Source organism: Hyperolius riggenbachi, chromosome 2 (genome assembly GCF_040937935.1).
Source record: "Hyperolius riggenbachi isolate aHypRig1 chromosome 2, aHypRig1.pri, whole genome shotgun sequence".
NCBI classification, from domain to species: Eukaryota; Metazoa; Chordata; class Amphibia; order Anura; family Hyperoliidae; genus Hyperolius; species Hyperolius riggenbachi.
The window spans coordinates 82,498,974-82,526,187 of NC_090647.1; the positions used below are offsets into that span (position 1 = coordinate 82,498,974).

The following is a 27,214-nucleotide window of genomic DNA, read 5'->3' on the forward strand; positions in this document are numbered from 1 at the left end:
CTATGCAAACAAGCCATTAAGCTCTCCGACTAAGTTAGTGGTGGAGAGGGCTGTTATCTGACTTTTATTATCTCAACTGTTCCTGGACTATTTACTTTTCCTCTGCTAGAGGAGAGGTCATTACTTCACAGACTGCTCTGAAAGACTCATTTTGAGTGTTGTGTAATCTGCACATATTAGAGAATGAGGCAATGTTAGAAAAAACACTATATACCTGAAAATAAAAGTATGAGAATATTTTCTTTGCTGCTAATCTTCTAGTAATTATTCATAGTACACAACCAATTCACTATATCATATTTTTTTTTTCGCTTCAGTGTCTCTTTAAATACGGCACTGACAGGGATTGGTAGATGCTGAATACGTGTGCTTTCTGGCTGCTCGAGACTCAATGTTAAAAATAGGCCTAGCTAATACAGTACTATACCCCACTTTATATACATACCATGAACTCTGTTTTAAATGTTTAAATAATGTAATTGAAAGTATAGCAACCTCGGTCAAGATGTGGAACCCAGTCTTTGAGCACAGCAGAGCCCACAAACAGCAGAAGTTGGCCTCACCACTGTAAATACTGCCGGTTATTTGTGTAGGTTGGTTGAAACTACTGGTTAGTTAAGTTTTAGATAACCAGGACTCTACTGTATTGATATTATGGATTTATACAGTGCTGGAGTCTTCTGCATGACGCACAGAGTACATAATTCATGTCCCTAACTGTCCTTCAGAGAAGCTTACCATCTAATGTCACTACCACTCAAAATGAGTCTGAAGCATATTTAAAGAAAACAAAAAACAAACAAACTAGATACTCACCTAAGGAGAGGGAAGACTCTAGGTCCCATAGAGCAGGGGTCCCCAACCTTTCCCGGGACCACTTTCTGACCAAATTTTTTCCGGGGACCGCCGCGGGGGCAGTGGACGTTTGGTGCGCGTCCTAGTGGACAGTGGAGTGGGCTACGGGGGGGGGGCTGGCGAGGGTGCAGTGGCATAGCTAGCATAGTTGCCCCAGTATAGGGAGTTTAGTTGCCCCAGTATAGCCATTATAGTGCCCCAGTATAGCCTGTATAGTGCCCCAGTATAGCCAGTATAGTGCCCCAGTATAGCCAGTATAGTGCCCAAGTATAGCCAGAATAGTGCCCCAGTATAGCCAGAACAGTGCCCCAGTATAGCCAGAATAGTGCCCCAGTATAGCCAGTATAGTGCCCCAGTACCCCAGTATAGTGCCCCAGTATAGCCAGTATAGTGCCCCAGTATAGCCAGAATAGTGCCCCAGTATAGCCAGAATAGTGCCCCAGTATAGCCAGTATAGTGAGCCAGTATAGTGCCCCAGTATAGCCATAATAGTGCCCCGGTATAGCCAGTATAGTGCCCCAGTATAGCCAGTATAGTGCCCCAGTACCCCAGTATAGTGCCCCAATATAGCCAGAATAGTGCCCCAGTATAGCCAGAATAATGCCCCAGTATAGCCAGTATAGTGAGCCAGTATAGTGCCCCAGTATAGCCAGTATAGTGCCCCAGTATAGCCAGTATAGTGCCCCAGTATAGCACCCCAGTGTAGCCAGTATAGTGCCCCAGTATAGCCAGAATAGTGCCCTAGTATAGCCAGAATAGTGCCCCAGTATAGTGAGCCAGTATAGCCAGTATAGTGCCCCAGTATAGCCAGTATAGTGCCCCAGTTTAGCCAGAATAGTGCCCAAGTATAGCCAGAATAGTGCCCCAGTATAGCCAGAATAGTGCCCCAGTATAGTGCCCCCGGATAGCAAGTATAGTGCCCCAGGTTAGCGCCCCGGTATAGCCAGGTGGTGGTCCCCGCCGCTGTTATTACCTTAACAGCGGCCGCTCTCCCCTCTTTGGCACGGGTATTTATTCAAGCAGCGTATCTCCCAGCTGCTCTGTGTGATGCGACAGGAAGCAGAGCAGCGGCTTCCTGTAGCGGCGATATGTATCGCCGTTACTATGGTAACCGAGCCCTTCTTCCTGCGCATCACACAGAGCAGCCGGAGATACGCTGCTTGAATAAATACATGCGCTGGAGAGGGGAGAGCGGCCGCTGCTAAGGTAATAACAACGGCGGCCGCGGGGACGGGGGACGGGAGGGAGGGGGGTTGAAGAGGACAGTCCTGCGGCCCAACTGGGAGCGTCCCGCGGACCACAGGTTGGGGATCCCTGCTATAGAGCCTTCTTGTTGCTTTCCTGGTCCACTCGTTCCAGTACTGGCTCTTCCATTTGAATTCCCCGCCGCAGGAGGCTTCAGAAGTCTTTGAGAGCCCAAGTGCTCTCGAAGATAGGAGGCCCGCGCATGTGCAGTACAGAGCAGCCCGTCTTCAGGAGAACTCAGGCTCCCCAAGTGGCAGAGAGCAGTCTCTGACCCATTGGACACAGACTGCTAAGGGGAAAGCAAGCGGTGGAATGCGAGGACCATAGGAGGACCAGGAAGGCTCTACAGGACCCAGTGCCTTCCCTCTCTTTAGGTGAGTATCTGTTTTTTTTTTTTAATATGCTTCATACTCCGTTTAACCAGAGTCCAAATAACCAGTATGTTTTTGGGATGTAGGTAAAGAAAACAGTGTGCTAGTTAAATAAGTGTTTCAGAGGCAACATTCATTTAACTCCATCCATGTAGCCCTTGGCCAGCTTACATTTTTCAAATGAATGAGGTTCTATCCTGTTTTATTGGTCATCAGAGCTTTGCTTTCTTACATAATCCAAGAGTTCGGTAATCTAAAAACCATTTGCTAGGACCAGAACAGAATCAGAATTGAGAGCCCGCAATCCTGTACAAAAACTGCTAGGTACCCTTTAATAATGGTACAAATATGAAGGTCTGCCAGGTTAAAGAGAACCCGAGGTGGGTTTGAAGAATATTATCTGCATACAGAGGCTGGATCTGCCTATACAGCCCAGCCTCTGTTGCTATCCCAAACCCCCCTAAGGTCCCCCTGCACTCTGCAATCCCTCATAAATCACAGCCACGCTGCTGACAAACAGCTTGTCAGAGCTGGCTGTGTTTATCTCTATAGTGTCAGTCTGCTGCTCTCCCCGCCTCCTGCAGAACTCCAGTCCCCGCCTGCATCCCTTCCCTCCCTGCTGATTGGAGGGAAGGGACGGGGGCAGGGACCGGAGCTATGCAGGAGGCGGGGAAGCAGCTGAGACTGACACTTCAGATGTAAACACAGCCTCACAGCACGGCTGTGATTTATGAGGGATTTCAGAGTGCAGGGGGACCTTAGTGGGGTTTGGGATAGCAACAGAGGCTGGGCTGTATAGGCAGATCCAGCCTATGTATGCAGATAACATTCTTTAAACACACCTCGGATTCTCTTTAAGCTCTTTTCTCCTTACAACACTTGTCATCTGGCTGCAAAACGCCAGTAACTGTTCACCAGCATGAACATTCATGCCCTCCCCCCCAAAAAAAGAAGTCAGATCACTCTACCCATAGGTAGGAGTGTCATGCTACTAAAACAAAGGGACTGACATACTTTTAAAAAGATCTAATAAATACTTAAAGGAATACTATCGATTCACATATTTTTTTCAATTGACACAGGAATTGTTTGGGAAGTGCTGCTAAAGTACTGGTGTATACATTTTAGTAGCAACTTCATTGTTTACTGTTATCAAAATACATTCAAGCTTTTGACTGAGCCATGAGGAGAGGGTAAATTCCCCTCACACTTGATCAGTTAACTCTAGGGGCCTGATTCACAAACCGGTGCTAACAGTTAGCACGCTGGTGAAAAGCCCTTTATCATGCCTAAACTCAGTTTAGGCATGATAAGTTTAGGTGTGATAAGTTTAGGTGTGATAAGTTTAGGCATGATAAGTTTAGGTGTGATAAGTTTAGGCATGATAAGTTTAAGCGCCAACTACGTTAGCACCGCAGTGTACAGCTGATCAAAAGTTTTACGCTAGCAAAGTCTGGTGCACTTCGTATAAAGTTTAATGGCGCTGCTTTGCGTGCGGGACTTTGCAAGCGATCTAAACTTATCTAAACTTATCACGCCTAAACTTATCACACCTAAACTTATCACACCTAAACTTATCATGCCTAAACTGGATTTTCACCAGCATGGTGCAATGGTTATCATGCCTAAAGTCTTTTAGGCATGCTAACTGGGTTAGCACCGCTTTGTGAATCGAGCCCTATGTGTAGCTCTGTGTGTGACAGAGAGGAGAGCTCCCAACAGCTGCAGCTCCTGTGACTTGTGTTTCTGACTGACGTGTCGGAAGAGAGCAGAGGAAGTGTAACTAATTGTCACAGCTTTTTCATACTGTTTTTGCTTTCAGAGTTTGATATGTTAGATATTTGCTTTCTGTAGTCTGATATGCAACTCTGGCTGTGCATTGAAGCAGACACCCCTTCTGCAATTGATTTGTCCCAATATAGCTAAATCCTACCCTCAATAAATTATAGCTTTTGCCTCTGATATTTAACATGAAACGTAGGAAAATGTTTACACAGCTACTTAGACATTATTTGTACATTGTCATCTTAGAACACTTGGGTATCAATAGTATTCCTTTAAATAAAAGGAGATTATTATGTGGAGAAAAAAAATCAGATAGTGGCCCATATGCAATTAACTTTTTCACCTGAGTTATCTCCTAGGAGATCCTTTTCATATTCTCTTTAACCAGCTTAGCGCCGGTATGGACGAGCTCAGCTCGTCCATGACCGCCGTGCTGGATTGCTCAGGCCCTGGTGGGCCGATTTTCACAATTTTTTTTTAAAAACCCGCAGCTAGCACTTTGCTAGTTGCGTGTTATCGATCGCCAGCGCTCGCCGCCGATGCGCCGCTACCCGTCGTGTTACAGCCCCCCCCCCCCCCGAGACCCCTGCGCAGCCTGGCCAATCAGTGCCAGGCAGCGCTAAGGGGTGGATCGGGACGCCCTCCGACGCCATGACATGCATGATGTCATCTGATATACATGTAGCCCTATCCTTGAGTATTTTGAGTTAGTGCCGATATATAGCTCTGTTTTTAGCGCTGTATATGCATACTGTATAAAATATGGGATTTGTAGCACATGAGTTTCATCTAATGCATGACTAATCAGAGACAAAAGGGAAGGAGGGAGGTGTTTATGAGATATGGCTTGGTAATAATATAGAAGCTTGAAAAAGAAAAAGATTTAAAAAGAGATTAATGTGAATTGAAAATCTTGGGATAGATGTGCGTGACATGGTGTGTTGAGTGTTGCTTTGGATAAGAATATGGTCTTTTTGTCACTGCTACATGGTCCTGCAGTAAAATTAAAAGAATCAAGAAACAAAAAGTGCTGCAAAGGCCTAGATGGAATAGCTGTTCCTTCATTCCCATACTCCCCTAGTCTCTTGTCTTTCTCCCCCTCCCCCTGCGCTAGATGTGTAGCCTCATAGCTCTGCAAGAAATCTGGGAAAAGCTGTAAAAAAGCTATATAATAGCATATGTGAAGGTATGGGCAACGTTTGCCAGCAACAAAGATGGCGCTCATAGACCTGTTAGGCAATTGCTGCCTGAGTACAAATAGGATTGATCATCCCCTTCCTCCACAAGCCACACCCTGATGACGCCCATTGGGCGAAACATGTAAGTGGGAGGAGCTACAGGAGGCCGGCCTCGCCCACTGCTACGAGCCCACGCCGCTCTGAGAGCGTTCTCTGCCGCCATCACCGCTGCTGCGTGGATGCGCTGATCCAGCGCGAACGGCATGCTATCTTCAACACTGGTGAGATGACAGAACTGACATGCAAACTGATGAGACAGCTGCCACAGATCTGCCGGGACACGTAAGATACAGGGTTAATCACCCCCTCTCTCGGACAGGACAGAAAGTACTTTGACACGCTGCCTTACCTTGCTGCTGCAACTAACATTGTGCTTTAACAAGCCTGCTTATCTGTCTATCCTTTTTGCACTGGGGAGAACTGTCATTTGTTTCATTACTGCGCAGTGGACATCTGGAGTCCTGGACTTTCAAGTATTGCCACTTTTCTTGATGGTTGATATGTGGAAGCAATGTTTTTTATCTATATAAACAGCGATCAATGCTATGACTTGAAGCCTGCACAGCTAATTGCTACCTTGAGATGACCAGCTACTCACCTTAGTGCGTCAGTATAGATTAATGAAGGACTTGAACTGTTGCTCAGGAAGAATTGTCCCTCAAATTAGTCACCCAGAGCTCTGTGGTTTATCATGAATATATGCAATTGCTCTCTCACCAGGAGTATGATGTAGATGGATGTATGTGGTGTGGTGCGTGCGTGCGTGGGGTGCAGGGGCTGCCAGGCCCAAATCTAGTCTCCAAGTGTTTTTAGTGTTTTTATCAGAATCTTTTGATACAGGTGTTATTGCTGCAATTTTTCTATAATAAAGTTTTTGCTATGTGACGAAGTGAGGCCTGGATTTAACTTTATTGGTGGAGATTTTGTTGTCATCCCGATCGTCGCCATGGGGACGGGGGTAGCCAAACAGGAAATCCCATCCTGTTTGCTCTGATCACCGGAGGCGAGCAGAAGGGGCGGGGGGATGCCGATGCACAGCGACTATCATGTAGCTAGCGCTAGGCTAGCTACATGATTTAACACAAAATATTTTAAATGTGCTGCGCCGCCGCCCTGGCCGCTCTATTTGAACGCCAGGGTAAACAAATTTTTCATCGTTTTACAATTGAAAGAGAGCCCAAATGTTGGTGAAAAAGTAGTATCAAAATTATTTTGTGTATTTTCTTGCTTGCTGATGGCTTGAATTTTCTAGCAAGTTGACAAAAATATCACCTGGGAGAAAACTAAGGAGAAAAAGTAAATTGCATATGGGCCAGTGTGTCTAAAATAAGATACAAAAAAATGTTTCCTTAATTAATTGAAAATGACTGTTACTTTCCAGATGACTCTCATACATTCTTTATGTTTGCATTTTATACCCTCCTGGAGATTAGAAGGTGATCTGGGAGGGTGTGCATCTCTCGCCAGAGATAGATTTTAGGTGGCCATATAGAACTAATTGTGCGTCCAGATCAACCATTAGAAGCATCTCTCTCTGAACAAATTCACTTGCCCACACACTGCCCGCCAATTTCCAAAATTATCCTGCTGACATTCCCCACCCCCCAAGTGTATAAGTGTGTCACCCACTTCCGTGCGCAGTGTTGAAGGCTCATCCCTCTGCTGGCACAACTTCTGGCCTCCTCCAGTGTCTGACATCACAGCGAGCACCTGTACCACATGGCACATGTTGCAACCTCATCACATGCGCCTGGTGCAACTTGGTACAGGCGCTCGTGGTGACGCCGGACACTGGAGGAGACCATGACTCATGCCAGCAGATAGGTGAGCCCTCAACACTGCACAAGGGTACAGGGGGCACACACATATACACTTGTGGGACACTGGCTGGGGTTCATCGGTCATTGCGATATTGAACATCATTATTGCCCCATACCAGGGCTGTTGAGTCGGAGTTGGAGCAATTTTGGGTACATGGAGTCGGAGTTGGAGTCAGTGGTTTCATAAACTGAGGAGTCAGAGGATTTGTGTACCAAATCCTTACTTCTGGTAAGTATTAGACTAAGGAGTCGGAGTCGAGGATTTGGAGTCAGAGCCATTTTGGGTACCTGGAGTCGGAGATGGAATTGGAGTTGGTGGTTAAAAAAAATGAGGAGTCGGAGTTGGATGATTTTTGTACCGACTCCACAGCCCTGCTGCATACCTGATTAAACTGTTGCAACTGAGATTGTTCGGCACACCCAATCGATCCTTCCAACTGATTCTGGACAGACATCGATTGAAGACTCGATCGGGTGGCCATGTTTCGGCACTGATTCTCTTCCAATACGATAAAATTATTGAATTGGAAAATCGGCCTGCAATATGGAGTAATGTAAAGCACCCACACAGTACACTCCTCGCCGTGATGTGTTCTTTATGTATGTGTGATTACTCAGATGTTAAAGCGTGCGTGTTCATTTTATGAGACACGAATGAGGTGAGATGTCAGTATTCCGCTTCTGTCTTCCACCTTGTAATAGATTTGGAGTGTGAATAAAGTTTTTGTATTTTTTATACTTATGTTCTGGCAGACACATGCCCCATTAAAAGTCCTGTGGATTTTCCTGTAGAGTGTTTTTTAGCTTAGCCCGAGACAGTGAAGGTTGAGTTTGGTAAGTCTGCCTGTGTATACAATGTACCCCGCGCCCGTGAATGGGAGATTGTCCGGCCGGTGTTTTCTTTAGCTGTAGCCTGGCTGACACTATCGCTGAGTATATAAAGAGGGTGGGAGTGCTAAGAAATACTTTCCCTACAACAACACTAATCAGCCGCACCGTAAATTCAATCCGCTTATTAATGTCAGATGTTGATAACGATTTGATTCATATCCATGCAAAACATTTTCATCCAAGAAGTAATCAGCTATGAAATTTATGATGAAGATATAACGCTGCTTATCACCACCATACATTTCCCTGTGCCTGCAGGCTGCACAGGTCTGGAGCAGTCAGAAGAAGAGATGGGAGAGCAATACTTCATATTTACAGCCGTTTTGGTTGGCTTCCTTCTCAGAGTTGTCTCTCCAGACTACACAGGCTGAGGATCAAAGATGGAATGCATTTAATGAAGAGAACCACGGTGTTGCGTAGTACAGGCTAAGGGGTGGGTCAAGAGCAGTGGCGGCACTACACTGGGGCACTGGTCCACCCTGGGAATCACTGTGCCCCTCTGAGTGCCTCCCCAGCCCTCAGTAACATACATCTAACTGTTTCCAGGCTCCAGGAGGGTACACTGAACAGGATATGATCTGTAAAAAACTTTCCGTGTCAGTTTGAGTCTATGTAGACATCAAGTAAGCCAAGGGTCTTATCTATTTGCCATAAATACCTCAAAATCCTTGCAAGATCCCTTGAAATTTGAGTAATGGATGGGCAACCTAAGATTTGGCAGACACTTCTGGAAATCAACCCTCTCCCATTATCCACCCATTCTATTCAGAAAACGTCATGACCAAACGACTGGCACACTACCACACTGGATTGAAAAGAAGATTGCTATGCCACTGTGTACACACATGTGATAACTGTCAGCTGCAATGGCTGATAACAACCAATTTAGCCAACAATCAATTGTGTGTACAAAGGTTACCTCATCCTGCTCAGGCTCTGGGAGTTGTTAAGGATCCTTAGCGACCCCTGAGCAGGACCAATCGCAAGGTTATTTCCATTCCCCCCACCTGCAGGAATCCTCCCTGATCGTCACCTGTCTCCATAGCAACAAAACACATCGCTAGCCTATAGGCTAGCCAGGTGTCTAAACAACATCATTCCCAATGGGCGTCAATAATCGCATGTGAGTACTTAAGGGGCCCATACACTGGACGAGTTGAGCCATCGATCGACCGATTCTATAGAATCGATCGATCAAAAATCGATTCTATCAAATTCCCCATTCGATCGATTTGTGGCCGATTTCAATCGTTTTTGATACATTTGATCAATCTGACAGGATGGAAAATCTAGGTCGATCTGTTGCTGGCAGCAGATCGATGGCCCATGGAGTTGCATTGGATCTAATGGTCCAATAATGCATTTAGATCGATTTCAAAAAGATTTCATTCAGAAATCTATTGGAAATCTGTTCCTAGTGTGTGGCATACAGCAGATAGATTCCTGTCAGATTGGACTTGACAGGCGTCTGACAGAAATCTATCTGATGGTCGATTCTGCTGCAAATCTATAAGTGTATGGCCACCTTTATTTTAAAGAGGAACTCCAGTGAAAAATAATGTAATAAAAAAGTGCTTCACTTTAACAGTAATTATGTATAAATGATTTAGGGCCCTTTTCCACTACACAGCTGAATCGCAAAATCGCTAGTGATTTTTAAATCGCTAGGGTTGTTACTTTATCATAGAAATCATGAGAAATATTTTCCACTATAGCGATTCGATTTGGAAATTGCAAATCGCAATCGCTTTTTGGAGTGATTTTTAGAGTGGTAATGCAATTCAATTGAAAAATCGCAATCGCTGGTGTTTGTGATTTGTGATTGCGATTGCTAGAGGAAAAGGCCCCTTAGTTAGTGTTTGCCCATTGTAAAAGCTGTCCTCTCCCTGATTTACATTCTGACATTTATCACATGGTGACATTTTTACTGCTGGCAGGTGATGTCAGTGGAAGGAGAAGCTGCTTGCTTTTTTGGCAGTTGGAAACAGCTGTAAACAGCTATTTCCCACAATGCAACGAGGTTCACAAACAGGAAACTGTGAGGACCATGGTCCTGACATCACACTGTGGGAGGGGTTTCACCACAATATCAGCCATACAGAGCCCCCTGATGATCAGTTTGTGAAAAGGAATAGATTTCTCATGTAAAAGGGGATATCAGCTACTGATTAGGATCTGTCAGAATCTGCTCTGCTGGCCTTGATTACCAGGACAGTTTTCTTTCCTATGCAGCTTGCATAGTTCAGTCCAGGGAAAAGGGGCCTTTCTGTCAGTTTGCAAGGCTGCCTGATTTGCATCCACTTATCTTTCAAATCTGCTTATCTGCTTCCTTTGAAGGTTTCTAGAATAAATGTCACTTCCTCCCAGAATTCCTTGCTCGACATGGTTTCTGTTTGGTGAGATTAACCCTGGAGCCTCAGCCTCTTTTGTATCTTGTTGCGAATATTCTAGTGCAGTTAATTCTTGGGGAGTGCACTTTGCACTCCTTTTAGCGTAGTTAGATTCTGTATTATTTGTACTGTTTATTTCTGTTTTTGTCTTGTCCTGTCCTTGCGATTGTACTGTCACCTGCGGTGGCTGACAGTGAATCGTTTGGTATTGCTCCTAGATCGCATTCACCCTAGCATTAGAGGCGGTGGATCTCCCTTGTCTGACTCTTGGAGTATAACCTTAGCTGCGGTTGCTACTGGTTACTCCATCTGTCTGTCTTGTCTGGAACAAACGCTTGCTGTTGTCTGGTGTGAGGCAACCGATTAGCAAGCGTTCGCGTTATTTGTTTGTTTTCATTCTCCGTGTTCATTTGTTAGTCAGGGTTGGTACGTTTTGCCACTGTTGCGCTTAACGTGCGGTGGCCGTGCCGTTAACGCGCTTTTTTCTGTTGCGCATATCGTGCGGGGACCGCGTTTAGCTAGTTCATTTGTTATTTTCCTTGGCGTTCAGATTGTGGTCATTTGCTGTGTCTTCCTTACTCAGTTCATGCCCTGTCTTTGCTCAGTCTTGTGTTGCTGATAGCAATCGCCCCTCTTGTGATTAGCTTTCTTACTCTGGTCTGTTCTGATGTGGTATGTCTACCGTCACTGGGTGGCGACTAGATTGGTGGACATTCACATAGTCCACCTCCACACCTATCATTGACTGTTCTCTAACTGCCTTCTCTCCACTCTCTGAACACTCTCTTTCCTCTATAATTGCCAAAGCTAATCTAACCACCTGTTCTTTGGATCCTATTCCCTCCAATTTCATTCCGCAGCTATCCTCATCTCTCTTGCCTGCACTAACAACTCTATTTAACCTGTCCCTCTCTACTGGCATCTTTCCGTCCCCACTCAAAAAAGCTGTTGTGACACCACTACTTAAAAAACCTTCTCTAGATCCTACCACACTTGCCAACTACCGCCCAGTGTCACTTCTCCCATTTGCATCCAAACTACTTGAACGCCATATACATGCAGAATTAAGCCATTATTTATCTGCTAACTCCCTACTTGATCAGTTCCAGTCTGGCTTTCGCTCTAACCACTCCACGGAAACAGCCCTTACCAAAGTGGCCAATGACCTTCTTACAGCCAAATCCAAAGGTCAATTTTCCATACTCATCCTTCTTGACCTGTCATCAGCATTTGATACTGTCGACCACACCTTACTCCTACAAATACTTTCAAATGTCGGAATAAAGGGCCTTGCTCTCACATGGTTATCTTCCTACCTCTCTGGAAGGTCCTTCACAGTCTCCTACTCAGATCAGATCTCTTCTCCTCATGCTTTGTCTGTCGGGGTTCCCCAAGGCTCTGTCCTTGGTCCCCTCCTCTTTTCCATCTACAAGCATGGTCTTGGAGATTTAATCAACTCATTCGGGTTTCAATACCACCTCTATGCAGACGATACACAACTGTACCTCTCTGCCCCAGACCTTAACTCCCTCCTTAAACGTGTTCCTGACTGCTTGTCTGCTATATCCTCCTTCATGTCCTCTCACTTCCTAAAACTTAATATGAGTAAAACAGAACTAATAATTCTTCCACCGTCTCTTCCACCTCCCTGCCTGAAGTTACAATAAATGTTAATAACACTCCCATAACTTCAGTTCCCAAAGCTCGGTGCTTGGGGGTGATATTCGACTCATCTCTCTCTTTTATTCCACATGTTCACTCCATAACCAGCTCCTGCCATCTCCAACTCAAAAACATATCTCGCATCCGTCCCTTTCTCACTCAAGACACAACTAAAATGTGAATACATGCTCTCATAATTTCTCGTCTGGACTACTGCAATGTACTACTTTGTGGACTACCGTCTAACAAACTGGCCCCGCTCCAGTCGGTACTGAACTCAGCTGCTCGTCTCATTCATCTTCCTTCTCGATCTTCCTCTGCCGACCCTCTTTGTCAAGCTCTTCACTGGCTGCAAATTAACCAGAGGATTCAGTTCAAACTCCTAACCCTAACCTACAAAGCTCTCCACAATCTCTCTCCCCGGTACATATCCTCACTAATCTCCAGATACAAACCCAATCGCAATCTCAGATCGGCACATGATCTTCTGTTGTCCTCCTCTAGAATCAACTCCTCACATTCACAAGACTTCGCACGCGCTTCACCCCTCCTCTGGAATGCCCTCCCACAACACATCCGTCACTCGCCAACCTTTGTTACCTTTAAACGCTCTCTAAAAACACACTTGTTCCGACAAGCATATGCTCTACCTTAGGCCACTTCCCTTTGTACTAAGACCAAATTGCACTGCTACTAGGTATCCTAAAACACAAAGCCTCTATATATTTGCTGCATACTACCCTCCTCCTGTCCCCCCCCCCCCCCCCCCATTCCCTTTTGATTGTAAGCTCGCAAGGGCAGGGCTCTCTCCCCCTTTTGTGTCTTGGCAACCATTATACATTTTATTGATCATGTTAATTTTATCACTGTCATTACCAATTCGATAATTTGTATTTTGTATTATTCTTTGTATTTTGTCACTAATTATATATCTTGTATATTGGTGTACACCATTGTCTGTATTATTATGTACCCCATGTTTGTTTCTTACTTTGTACAGCGCCACGGAATATGTTGGCGCTTTATAAATCAATAATAATAATAATAATAATAGTCTGTCTCTGTTTTTGCTTTTTTCTGAGTTGCTGCTTTGTTGCCCAGTCTTGCTTAATCGTACAATTTCAATCTGGCATCTGTGGCTGTACAGAGGGCTTATCCCTCTGTACTCCACAGCTCCATCTGCTGGTTGGAATTCTCCTCTACTAATCTATACTGGGTACTTTGCTTCTGTGACTGTGGCGATTTCCTTCTGCTTCAGCGCACGTGGTGTGCGCTGACTGGAAATCGCCTGCAGATCGTTACAGGATAAAGTTCAATTCTTGGTTACAGTTTCTGGTCTGAGGAGAGAGAGGACAGTCTCAATAACAGGTAGTAAATGCCTGCTTAGCTGATATGGGGTGCAATCATATTGGGTATCGCAAAGGGTGACATTGTGAGTTTAAACAAGTGTAATTCCTGCTATAGGGAAGCAACAACTACCACAAATTGCTGTTATTACTGTGGTCCTCCAGCTCGGATACATTTTTCAATTAAGAAAGGCATTCTAGTGCTGCAATTATGATTATATTTCCATTCCTTAACTCTGCTGAAAAAAATAAAGAAATAAAAGGAGGAGGTGGGCAGAAAACAGCAAGTAATGACCAGGGCTAAGGTTAAACTTGTAATTATGTCTATTGCAATATGTCTTACCTTCAGAAGCAAACTGTTCCAGATGGTTTAAGGTCTCTTCCATGAACTGAGATTCTCTTGATAGCCTCTCAAATATAACATTATCCTGTAAAGAAACACAAGCAAACAGGAAAACAAACATAAATAAGCATGGAAAAGAAATAATGTATCGCAACATCAGGTCACACTTGTGAGAAGCTACATTGTAAATATTGCAGCAATGATGGAATGGTACAGAGATATGCTTTTGCAATTGTTAGTTGGGCATAGATAAGAAAAATAACACCGATCACCACTCTGCACAGCCGACCAGGAGCAGGATGGGGGTTCAGTTTGACCAAGTACAGCTACTTGTAAAGAAAAATCTGCTTCAACTGGAAAGTTAAGAGTTCAACATGATTAAAGAGACATAAAAGCTGCCATGTATCAGAGCTACAATCGCTCTTCAGTCATCAGCTATGACTAAGCAGCGATTATAGCTCCGATATGCGTGAGCTTTCATGGCTCTGTCTGTAATCATGTTACATGGGCACTTTTGCCTCTTGACTTGTATATACCTTGCAAAAAAGACTTTATAAATGTCAAAAAGGTTTTGTGAAGGACTAATGCACACATTTAGATATATTGTAATGAGTAAGCGCTCAAATTCAGTCTCTACTGCAGATAGACTTGATAGCTCTGCATTTCATCTTAATATTGAAGGCATGCGTCAGGGTGACAGCGTCCCTCCCCAATGTGAAAGGACTCACCAGATTGTGTGGGTATAGGCCACCCCTCGGCCTCACTGCTACCTCCGCTGCTGGGCAACCCCCACTGCTGGGCTCCTTTTTCTAAGGCCTATTATTATCACCTCCAAGGAAATATAAGACGCTTCACATAGAGTAAAAGTGCTAGGGGTGATTTCCCTCATTTATTTAAAAAACTTAAAAACAGCAGTAAGCTGATATACACAAAAACAGCCTGCGGGGGACAGTAGTCAGCTCAACGAACTTACAAAGATCCCACCAAGTAGGTAGTACTTTTATGATAAGAGATTTTATTACTTGTAACACGCCTTATGCAGTATATTTACTTTGGTGTGGGTGTGGACTCCAATATATAGGGAGGACCACTAGAGCCCTTCAAACAAGATGGGGAGAACAAATCTATAAAATTGGCAAGAGGTTCCTCCAACATAGTGTTTCAAAGCATTTCTTAACTCATCACGGTTCTAGTGATATCGGGCCAGGTTCGGCCACACAATTTGGTGAGTTCTTTCACATTGGGGGAGGGGCACTGTCGCCCTGGTGCATGCCTTCAATATTAAGATGAAATGCAGAGCTATCAAGTCTATCTGCAGTAGAGACTGAATTTGAGCGCTTACTCATTACAATATTTCTATCTTTGAAGCTATTCACAATTAGCAAGGGAGCGCTCCACCAGACTGGGACTGGTGTTTTTGGTCTCTATTAATGCATAAGGATTATTGTACATTTTACTGGTCTGTGAGCGCTTATATACATTGTTCTTTTAATGTACACATTTGTTTATTTCTGTCACCTGTCAGCTTTCTGACACATTGAGGCCGGTTTACCACTTAAAGAGACTCCGTAACAAAAATTGCATCCTGTTTTTTATCATCCTACAAGTTCCAAAAGCTATTCTAATGTTTTCTGGCTAACTGCAGCACTTTCTACTAACACAGTCTCTGTAATAAATCAATGTATCTTTCCCCTGTCAGACTTGTCAGCCTGTGTCTGGAAGGCTGCCAAGTTCTTCAGTGTTGTGGTTCTTCTGCTATGAACTCCCCTTTATGTACACTGCCTGTGTGTTATTTAGGATTAGAGCAGCTTCTCTCTTCTCTCTCTTATCTTTTACTAGCTGGATAAATCGTCCTCTGAGCTGGCTGGGCTTTCACATACTGAGGAATTACAAACAAGGGCAAAGCTGTTTGCAGGAAGAAAAGAGCAGCCTGAAACTTCAGTGCATGAGAACAGGGGGAAAGAAACACACAAATGATTTCTTGAGATTCAAAAGGAAGGGTGTATACAGCCTGCTTGTGTATGGATGTATTTTCTATGTATGGACATACTGTACATCAACCTACTTCCTGTTTTGGTGGCCATTTTGTTTGTTTATAAACAAACTTTTAAAAACTGTTTTTAACCACTTTTAATGCGGCGAGGAGCGGCGAAATTGTGACAGAGGGTAATAGGAGATGTCCCCTAACGCTCTGGTATGTTTACTTTTGTGCGATTTTAACAATACAGATTCTCTTTAACGCATGTGTTGCGGTGCGCCAACAGGGTCATATGCATAACGTCTTCTCCCCACACAACCCTCGCCCTGTTGGACAGAAAGTACATCACTGGGATTCTCAGGGTTTTCCATTTTATTCCTGCCGTTCCACACAAGTGACATATGCGCCGCCCTTGACTTGCCAATGCCTTCCACCACCATGGCATCACCAAGGAAGTCCAGCGGCAACAGGTAGCCAAGTGGCAGATCAGGCACTTCCAACGCAACACACTTGCCTAATCAAGCCTCTTTCCCTAATGCAGAAAGAAAAACTGACAGCGGCAGTGAAGACGACTCTATTTTTAGAATAAGACCAGCCAGAAACCTTCTTCATAATCTCTAAAGTCACTTTATCATCCTCTGTTAATGGAGTTATCTGGGTAATCAGGCACAATAACATCTTGAGTTAGCGGTCCAGAATGAATTCACTACAACGTGGCAGAGGCTGCGGTCATCAAGCAGAGGAGGCAATAAGTAAAATTTGTGGAATGTTGAGGAATGCTTGACGATGGCGTAGGAACCAGGCCTTACATCCATAAGCTCTACAGGGTATAGCTGGGAATACGGCCTGTTGGGTATGATATATATGTAAGTAAAATATGCTTAATGGAGAAAGGATCTTTATCTTCTTTTAGCAGACACATTAAAACAGAGACAAAAGCATTGCTTTGGTGAGCTGTTTCTGGCTTGTATCTGGCCTACAGCAGTCATAAGTCATTGTGACATTAGGGATAAATCCCATGTATAAATCAGCAGTAATAACAATCGGAACAGGGTGGTTGCTATAAAGATGTTTTATCACAGCTGCGTGATCTCACTAAAGTGGAGCTTTCTGAGCAGAATAAATTATACTCGTCCTTATCACAGAGGAGAAACCTACCTGCGCCTGCTGTTTCCTAATGTACTCCTAGCAGGCTAATTCATTAACACACAAGAGCTACAGGATTGCAGGTGGTAGCAGATCGGACGGTGATTGCTCACATCAACCTGATTTCAATTTCTTGTCTCGTTTGGGTTATAGCCCTCTGGGTTAAATAAAGACCCATGTGCTTTCCAATCCCAAAAATTGTAGCCATTTTTTGGGGGGAAGTGAGAAAATCGTTGCATGCACTAATGAACAAATTCCAACAGCCATAATTGGTCGAAACAGCAATAAGAAGCAGAGCCAGGACCAGACCAGGTCCTCCAGCACCCTAGGCAGAGACACCAAAGTGCGCCCCTCCATCCCTTCCACTCCAGCTGTCACACACTGATTGCTATGACAGAGGTGCCCCAGAGCCCCCAACACCTTAATCTCTAGTTATCTGGCTTGCAGCCACTGCCATGTATCCCCTTTTCTTATTTCCCTCTGCTTCAAACTGTGAGAAAACGCGGAAAGCCGCCGCGTGTGCTCAGAACAAGGTGGCTGATTCCGCATCTAACGCGGCGGTTTGCACGCATAGGCCTACATCTGCTAGTATGGCTGAACGCGGAGAAACCGCCGCATGCCCTGATAGCGGTGCGGCTGGTTCCGCGTCCAGCGCGGTGGGTAGTACACAAGACATGTCTGGTGTGGCTGGGACTGATAGTCCACACAGGTTCAGAAGGACGCGCGCGCGCGCTGAGAGGCAGAACTTTTATGACAGCCAGAAGGGAGTCAGCTGACCAAGCCGGTCAGCTGACGATACAATCAGTTCCCATTGGTCCAGCACTTAGGGGAGGCGCTGGTAAGCGCTGTGCTATTTATACTGGGTGCTGGTCATTCACTGGTTGTCTGCCATTGCGATCACTACGTGGAAGCACTCAGACCTTATTGTCAGAATCTGTGTTACCATTCTGTTATACTTCAGACTAGTTCCAGGGTGTTGATGATCAAGGACCTCACACCCAAGATTAGGGACTTGTGTTACCATTCTGTTATACTTCAGACTAGTTCCAGGGTGTTGATGATCAAGGACCTCACACCCAAGATTAGGGACTTGTGTTACCATTCTGTTATACTTCAGACTAGTTCCAGGGTGTTGATGATCAAGGACCTCACACCCAAGATTAGGGACTTGTGTTACCATTCTGTTATATGTCAGACTAGTTCCAGGGTGTTGATGATCACGGAGCTCACACCCAAGACTAGGCATTGTTTATTATCTGTTATGACTTACTGCTTTCCTGTCCACTCTTCTGTTCACTGATTCGGTACTTCGCTATATCTGATACTCTGTTGCCAAACCCTGCGTGCCTTAGGATTACCGAATCAGCCTCCTGTCTTTGTACTTTGTATGTCCGTGTGTTGCCGACCTGGCTTGCCCGACCTTGAGAACTATCTCCTCAGTTGAGAGATAGTTCACAGATCAGTCAGTGACATCCTCCTATTGGTGTCACTCACGCTCTGGTCCTTTCTTCTCCCAGTCTGACTCGTCCCTGCGGGAGATTCTCAGGCTGCTGAAAGGTACTCATTCTCTAGTGCAGTATTCCTTACTGCCTTTGTACCTGTCCTCCAGATATTGTTCTCAAAGTATTACTGTTGCGCCAAACACTCATATCACTCAGGTGTCCAGAGGTTAGTAATATATCTGATTATCGGTGATACTGCAGATCATCAATAATCAGGTATATATCTGTATTTTTGGTGATACTGCAGATCACCAATAATCAGACCCTCTCTGTGTTACACCGATCGTTACACAAACACAATAGATGAATGATAGATGAGTGAGTTGTGTACCATCTCCTGATAAGAAGCACAAGCAAATTTGAATACCTGCTATATAGTGGGTGCCAGTGCAGCCCACCATGTGAACTGCGGCTACTAATAGCGGGCACTCAGCACCCGCTATTTGCAGCTGCAGTTTGCATAGTGAGAGCACTTTTGACATCAGAAGTTAAAAGGGGGAGGGGGGGCAAAGGTTAGGGGGCCACATGGGTCAAGATTAGTTGCCCACTGGGTAGGGGGGTTGAGGTTAGGCACCACTGGGGGGGGGGGGGGGGTCTGTATGAAAGTAAGGAGAGGTTAGGTCATAGTCAAATACCAGCAGATATTACTGATATTTCACTATGTGAATTAAGTAGTAGACTATCTGTGAATACCTATATTCTACTACTGGCTATTTCCTGCGCCCTTTATAACGATCATTTTTTTCCGGCAAAGCCTTGTGGCGCTTTCAAATATACGCTAATTGGTTGTATCTACAAGTGCATTCATGATTACTGTACTTCAACTCTTAATTTTGTAGTTGTAGGATAGTGTAAATTATGTTTTGTCGACCGAATGCCTGTATCACATCGTTTACTCTATAATTGTGTGTATGTCACTTGGACCATCAGGAGGTTATAGTAACGCCATATGGTCACCCGGTGTGGTCATCTCAAAATGATGGGGCACTTCTAATCTGCATCATGTATAATAGATGACAGCCCTGATTAATTGTACAGGCTGGGTTTCTTGTCCCCCCCCCCCCCATGATACAGCCGATCTGGTTATTCTCCTACCGAACAAGAACAGGTCTGCTCCCCCACATACCTTACATCACTGCGGATAGGCCGACTTTTTGACACCCACTTTTGTATGTGTGTGTGTGGTGGGGAGAGGTCGGCCTATTCACAGAGGTTATAGCTATCTGCAGGGCCGGCGCTGCCAGGTGACGTCCTTCATCAGCTCCCCGAAGCCCCGCATGTTTAGTAGTTTTGCTGCCTTGATATATCTCACCTGTCTCTGTGGCTGTTCTGTCCCAATCTCCATTTTCAGCCATGCTGGACTGAAGACAGAGATCGGGACAGAGACCGGGACAGAGCAGCCTCTGGGACAGGTGAAATAATTCAAGGCAGCTGAACTACCGAATAGGGGCTACGGGGAGCAGTCGGAGGAGGCCATCTGAGGGGTCCGGGGCTGACTTTCGGGTTATTTTTGCCCCAGGGCACCCATGTGGCTTAAGCCAGCCCTGGCAACCTGTCCTCCCTCTGGCTTGCTAGTTGCTACCTCTAGTGTCAGCTTCTGAACTCGCCGCTAGAGCTTCAGGCTCACTGCAGTCACATGACAGTGAGCCTGGAGCTCTAGTGGCCAGATCAAAAGCTGCATTGGACACTAGAGGAAGCAAACCAGAGAAAGGACAGGTAGCTCTACATCTAAACCGCCGAAACACTCGATTGTGCAACTGCATGGGGGCAACATTGGCACATGGAGGGGGAGTTAGCCATATGGCGAATTATAGCTTTTGGCCTATTTCTTTAGGTTAAACTTGGAAGGGCCAGCATATGCACAGGAGGACTTATCCATGTGTATAAATGGTAGTTTCCATGGCTTGCTGAGGGTGTACACCAAATGTAAATGTGCCATACAATAAGGAAAGCCCGGTTGTGCCTGACCGGCTCTATACTTACCTTACAAATGGAACATTAGGAAGACATTGTGTGCCCCACCTGCTATTTTAACACCATGTAACACTGGCCATTATCCAATTAACTTTTCTACTGAGTTTTCTCCCAGGAGATATTTTTTCAACTTATCTAAAAATTTACTTTTCGAACAGTCAGCAACTGAAAATGGACAAAAAATTAATATCAAACGTTTTTTGAGAAATCTCTTGCTTAGTGAGAGCTTCATAACAATGTTATTCATAAGGTTTGAAAATATCTCCTTGGCGAAAACTCAGGAGAAGGGTTAGAAGGATATGGACCGTTACCTCACACACCAGTTCCTGTAAGGTAGATGCCTTGAGGCTACTTTCCCACCAAGACGTTGCGTTTTAGGGGACGTTATGGTCGCATAACGTGCCCCTAACGCAATGCATGGTGGTGTTGAAGTTGGACATCAGATTGAGCTGCGTTATGCAGCTCTCAAAGCAGCCGCTCTAAGTTAGTGATAGGAAGTCCGGATCTTTTTAAGGATTCGGATCATTTGAATCGGATCTTTGAAAAGATCCGGATCTTTGAACCGAATCATTTGAATCATTTTACTAGGGAAGCAGACTGGGGGTGAAATGACTAGCAGGACAGGACTTTCCCTGCACTGTACATTCTGTATGTTCCTTTTTCTTCCAGACAGACATCCACTGTGAACCGAATCTTTCATTGTGATGATCCGGATGATTCCAATCACAAAAAAGATTTGGATCAAATGAACGATTCGTTAATGATCCGGACAACACTACAGTCCCACCAGGACTAACCACAGTGCAGTGAATATTTATTAGCCATGTGGCTGGCCAGAGGAGGAGGTTAGACCTCCTCCTCCAACATTACTGAGCATGTGCCAACAGTCTAACGCTGCTTAGCCCAGTATAACGTACAGCATGCAGCACTTTGTTTAAACGTGCTGCGTTACTATGTAACGCAACGTGTGCACTGTGAACAGCACATTGATTTTACAGTGCTGTGAGTTAGGCTGCGTTACTGGCTGCTGTAACGTGGGACTTTAACGTCCCACTGTGAAACCAGCCTTAAAGGGAATCTGAAGCGAAAATAAACGTATGAGATGATTTGTATGTGTAGTACATCTAAGAAATAGAACATTAGTAGCAGAGGTATGAGTCCCATATTGTTTCCAGTACAGGAAGAGTTAATAAGCTTCAGTGATCTATGCCAAAAAGCTTCTCTGAGCTCTCCGACCAAACTTGGTCGGCTACAGTCCTATTTTCTGAAGCACATATACATCAAAGAAACAGTGAAAGACAACTTCAGATAAGCTTTTACTGCAGAGAAGTTCAAAGGGTCATTCGCTCTGCTCTGTTTCATAGTTTAAAATGCAGAGTGTAGTTTGTCAACTGCAAGTATTAGAAAATGATGGAATATCATTAAATAAAGCTATATAACTGAAAATAAAAATATGATACTCTTTTCTTTGCTACTAATGTTGTATTAATTATCTGTACTGCACATACAATTAATGATGTCATAAGTTGTTTTTCGCTTTAATGCCGCATTAACATGCATCTCTCTGATGAGAAATAGCTAGGTGAGCACACTCACGCTTTAACCTCCACATTCTCCAATGTGCTGGAGCAGCACTTGCTGGGTATCTTGAGTGCGAAACATACTTTGCTAACAGAAAATGTATCTTCATGAACAGTTTAATCTGTGCCAGAGGAACAGGAAGAGCAGTCTATCTGCCAGTCACCAGACCTCAGCCAAGTCCCATTGGCCATTCGCTAGGTTCACCCAAGTCCCAGCAGTCAGCCAAGCCAACCAGCACAAAACTTATTGTGACTTCTCTACGGATCTGGAAACCCATCAAAGTCCAATATGCCAAGATAGGTTCATATTTTACCTAGTAGTGGTTTAAGCAGGGGTCAGCAGAACACTGAGTACCGCATATGAAACAGCCTCCACTAGCACACAATGTGCTGAGACTCTGCTTATTTATAATTCAATCGAGGAGCATTATTTAGAATTCAGCTTGGACATTGCATGGCGTTTATAAGTACACAGTGCAGGAACAGAAGAGTGCCATTACTTGTGTCGGGCAATCAGAATCAGCTTGTAGACTATAAATAACTTAATGTTGCCGAAAGCTTCCAATTTTCAGACATATAAAACATGCCAGTGTGCATTCCTGACATGTACTGAGTTTCTCGTAATGTGCTAAGAACAACAAACATGGCTGCTTAGCTGTAAATTTACGCCACATTATGATGAACGACCACTGAAGAACTGCAGCTGCAGTCTACTTTTATTTGTACGTATATTCCCCGGTTAACGAGCGCGATAGGGACTGGAGGTTCTTTCTTAACCTGAAGTCAGAACGCACACTGTGCCATATTTTCCCCTCTATCTCCTCTGCAGAACGCTCTCAGCCACAGGAGCACGATGGAGGAGTGCTTCAGCCAGACTGCACCTGCCCCAACTGGTCAAATTCCTGGGAACCATAGCGCAGGATCCAGATGGCAAAGGAGGGTGAGGGACCGGTCAGTCCGAAGGGGGCTGGAGGAAGTCCCAGGTATGTATAAAACATTTGTATTGCTTCGTCTCAGGTACCCTTTTAACGACCTTACGACCGCCTAACGTGGATTGGCGGCCACAAGGTGGCTCCCCCAGGACCGTGTAACCCCTGGGGGCGGACATTGCAGGGGATAGTGAGCTCTGCTTCGTAAATAGTCTGCTAGCCCGCAATCGTGGCTAGCAGGCTTTCAAAAGAAAAAAAACGTTTTTCAAGTAAACAGCACTGCGATCGATGCGCAGCACTGTAAGGGGACAGCTTTGTGACAAAGCTGTCCCTTCGAGTGGCCCACAGTGTGATCCCCTCTCATAGGCTGATGCCTATGAGAGGTGATCACTGATTGGATCGCGGGGGTGGAGGGAGGGAGGAAACATGTAAATAATAAAAAAATACATACATTTTATTAAAAATGAATATCAATTAATTAAAAAAAAACTTGCAGCAGCGATCAGAGCCCACCAACAGAAAGCTCTGTTGGTGGCAAGAAAAGGGGGGAGGGAATTCATTTGTGTGCTCAGTTGTATGGCTCTACAGTGAGCTGTTAAGGCTGCAGAGCACTGAATTGTAACAAACAGCCTGGTCACTAGAGGGTGTAAGCCTAAGGTCCTTAAGTGGTTAAGTGAGCCTGAGGAAACTTGGTGTCTATAAACTCAGCATATGATTATAATCAGATGTCACATTCACTGAAAACTGTGTGACAAAGCAATTGTTGCTGTAGAGCACAGGTGTAAAACTCCAGTCCTGGAGGGCCAAATCCATGCCAGTGTTTAGGATGGACTGAGAAATGGAGATATGTACACTAGCTTATCATCAAAAACCCTGGTTATATTCTCAGCAGAACATGTACAGCAGCAGTCATACACTTACCGATTTTCCTCTTCGATTCCTGGCAGGTTTGATCAATCTAATCGAATCTGCTAGAAATACAGTATATTGCACCACCATGACCAATGTAAAATTTTGTTGGATTAGGACCTAACACAGATCGGAACTACGATCTGACAGGATGGAAGATTTGCACTGCTCAGGGACATGGCAGCAGCAGTGGTGAATGGACAGGCCAAAGTATTACATTGCATCAAACGGCAACACTGCGGTTCAAGCGATTTTCAATAGATTTTGTAATGAAATCCCTCTCTGACAAGATTCCGATTTTGCCACATTGAGTGGCAATCGATTAATGTGTGGCCACCTTTAAAATTAAAAGTAGAAAAAGTTGTCTCTGTCCAAATATTTATGGACCTAACTGTACATACACAGAGATTTTGACGTTGGTAATAGACTACTTAGTCCAACTGAACTTTTTTTTTGTTACAGTTTGGTCCATAACTAAGTGGACATGGACACATTTTTTCTGATTTTACAATTTTTCGCAGTAGTAAGTTTTAATGAATGTCTCTGTCAAGAGGGCAGATCGTTCTAGTTGAGCAGAATTTGGACAAATGGGCAATAACTGGTCCTTTAGTGTGAAAGATGATTCACCTGAGACTGGGGGGGCTCAGTATCTCCAGGTAGAACTTGGTAGGTAGCCATACATCAAGCCATGTATGGGCAGGTTCAACCAAGAGACAAATCTCTCTCTAAACGAATCTGAATAGAAAGAGATCTGTTGGCAGCCCATACATCGCAGGCCGATACCCGATCAATTTCATGCTGAAATTGAGCCGCAATCGGCCTTGTGGGCCGCCTCCGCTAATAATTGCTGCCCCCACGTGCTATATATACATTACCTATCCTCCGCATGTCCTCGCTTGATCCGGGCTCGCTGCGCATCCATACACACGCCCCACATGGTTGCCTAGTAATGTGGGCACGTGTGTGATGTCACGCACACTATTACCACTGCGCACGCAATCCAGCAGCATGTCCAATCGACTAATGCAACCAATTTCAGCCCGAAATTGGTCACACTGTCGATCAGGCATGAACTTGGCGGAACCAATTTTCTTCCGAATATAATAATCAAATCGGATGGTCGGTAAGCCACCAAGTTGCCCGCTGTATGGCCACCTTAATGCTAGGAATACACAATGAGTTTTTTCGGCAGATTTACTGGCCGATCGATTCTCCATTCACTTCTAGGAGAAAATTGATGAGAAGATGTATTCCCAGCATAAGAGTGCATGTATCATAGTAACGGCATGTGATAAGTGGCTCACTAAAGACCTCCACTGCACAGTGAATAAGTGTGATACTATGTTTTGTGGCATTGTGGAAATGCAATTGAAAAGAGTAAATTGGCTTCTGTGGTTTTCTTTCTGGGAAAACATTCTAAAACCTGTGAAGTCTTCACTATTTGTATGGCAATGTTTTACGTCGCTTTTAATTATATAACAAATATCCACAGTAACACAGTTCTGTTTATACTGTAACCAAATCTAACAGTTCATAGATATCAGACAATGAGGTCAGTTTTACTCATAACCTTATTTCTGAACAAAGCATTTACCCAATCATTTCTTGTTTACTGTGTGGAGGTTGGAATATGACTTAACAGGTTCAGGATCCATGAACTCTGGTGACTCAGTCACACCTGGGTTGGACGCGAGTTCTGTGTAGTACACTGGGAGCTCTATTCAGGGTTTGGTGGTTAAAGAAGAACTCCACTGAGAATAATGTAATAAAAAAAAGTGCTTCATTTTTACAATAATTATGTATAAATGATTTAGTCAGTGTTTGCCCATTGTAAAATCTTTCAAATCCCTGATTTCCATTCTGACATTTATCACATAGTGACATTTTTACTGGCAGGTGATGTAGCTGCTGCTTGCTTTTTTGGCAGTTGGAAACACCTGTAAACCGCTATTTCCCACAATGCAACGGCGTTCACAGACAGGAAACTGCCAGGAGTACCACCAGTCCTCAGAGTTTCTTGTGGTAGGGGTTTCACACAATATCAGCCATACAGCGCCCCCTGATGATCCATTTGTGAAAAGGAATAGATTTCTCATGTAAAAGGGGTATCAGCTACTGATTGGGATGAAGTTCAATTCTTGGTCACAGTTTCTCTTTAAGGTTGTTATCACCTTACAGCATAAAGCAGTGAGAGTAGCAAAGATAACGTGCAAACTGTATCCATGACAATCAATCAATCAATCAACTTCAAGTTTATTGTAGTCAGGTCTCTATAGGGGAGGCCTCCCCACCCTCATTCCCAGTCTCCAGTCGTTTTCATATTCAACAGAGAACTCCAGTTGAATATGAAAACCAAGACTCTCCCCCTAGCAATGGTGTGTGGTTCAGAACTGCGCAGGTGCAAGCTCCTAACCATGCAAGCACAAAGAAAGCAAGAGCCTGTTTACGAATGGTTTCTTTCAGTGAGCAGGCAAAGCTCAAAACTCGCACCTGCGCACTTCACAATAGCTCTGTGCCCTTCGGAGGAACTTATGAGTGGTGCAGGAGCAACGAGGATGGGGAACAGGGGCGGCCTGATGGCAACAAGCAGAGGCAGCACACGCTTAAATAGATAATTTAGCCAACCATGGGCTTTACTTAACCGATTTTTACCCCAAATCAGGGGTACTTAAACCTGTAGAGGAAAAAGCACCCCAAATAGATACTTACCTCAGCAGAGAGAAACCTCTGGATAGCCAGAGACAGCTCCAGTCCCCTTCTACCTCGCAGCTCCAGCACTAGGCCCTCTGAACGTAAACAGCAAGGGCTTGTTGACAGAGCATGGCTGCACTGCATGGATGGCTCACGCCTGCGCAATAGCACAGAGCTGCTCCTTCCTGTGCCTGCGGTCATTCACATACAGGAACACAACCGCGAGCTTTCAGAGGGTCCCAGCAAGAAGCGGTTGTCTGAAGAAAGACATGGGAAGCCTCTGGAGGATCCAGAGTCTTCCCTCTACCGATGTGAGTATCTAACTTTTTCTTCCATTAAAGCCACAGGTTTTCTTTAAAGGACGCTTATGACGAAAAATTTTAAAACACACATAAACACCTACAAATAAGAAGTACATTCCAGAGTAAAAATGAACCACAAATGACCTTTTTCCTATGTTACTGTTGCTTACAGTAGGTAGTAGAAATCTGACAGAACCGACAGGTTTTGGAATAGTCCATCTCTTCATGGGGGATTCGCAGCATGGCCTTCATTCTTT

At 44.6% G+C, this 27,214-nt stretch overlaps 1 protein-coding gene across 9 annotated transcripts in view; it reads right to left on the reverse strand.

The window, feature by feature from the left end:
- The window catches only part of ATP8A2 (ATPase phospholipid transporting 8A2), a 970,290-nt gene that overhangs the window by 648,214 nt on the left and 294,862 nt on the right, over window positions 1-27,214 (reverse strand). For all 9 annotated transcript variants that reach the window (XM_068266975.1, XM_068266976.1, XM_068266977.1 and 6 more), the window contains one exon: window positions 13,947-14,031. In XM_068266975.1, the coding sequence (XP_068123076.1) occupies window positions 13,947-14,031 (85 nt within the window). The remainder of the gene's footprint in view (window positions 1-13,946; window positions 14,032-27,214) is intronic.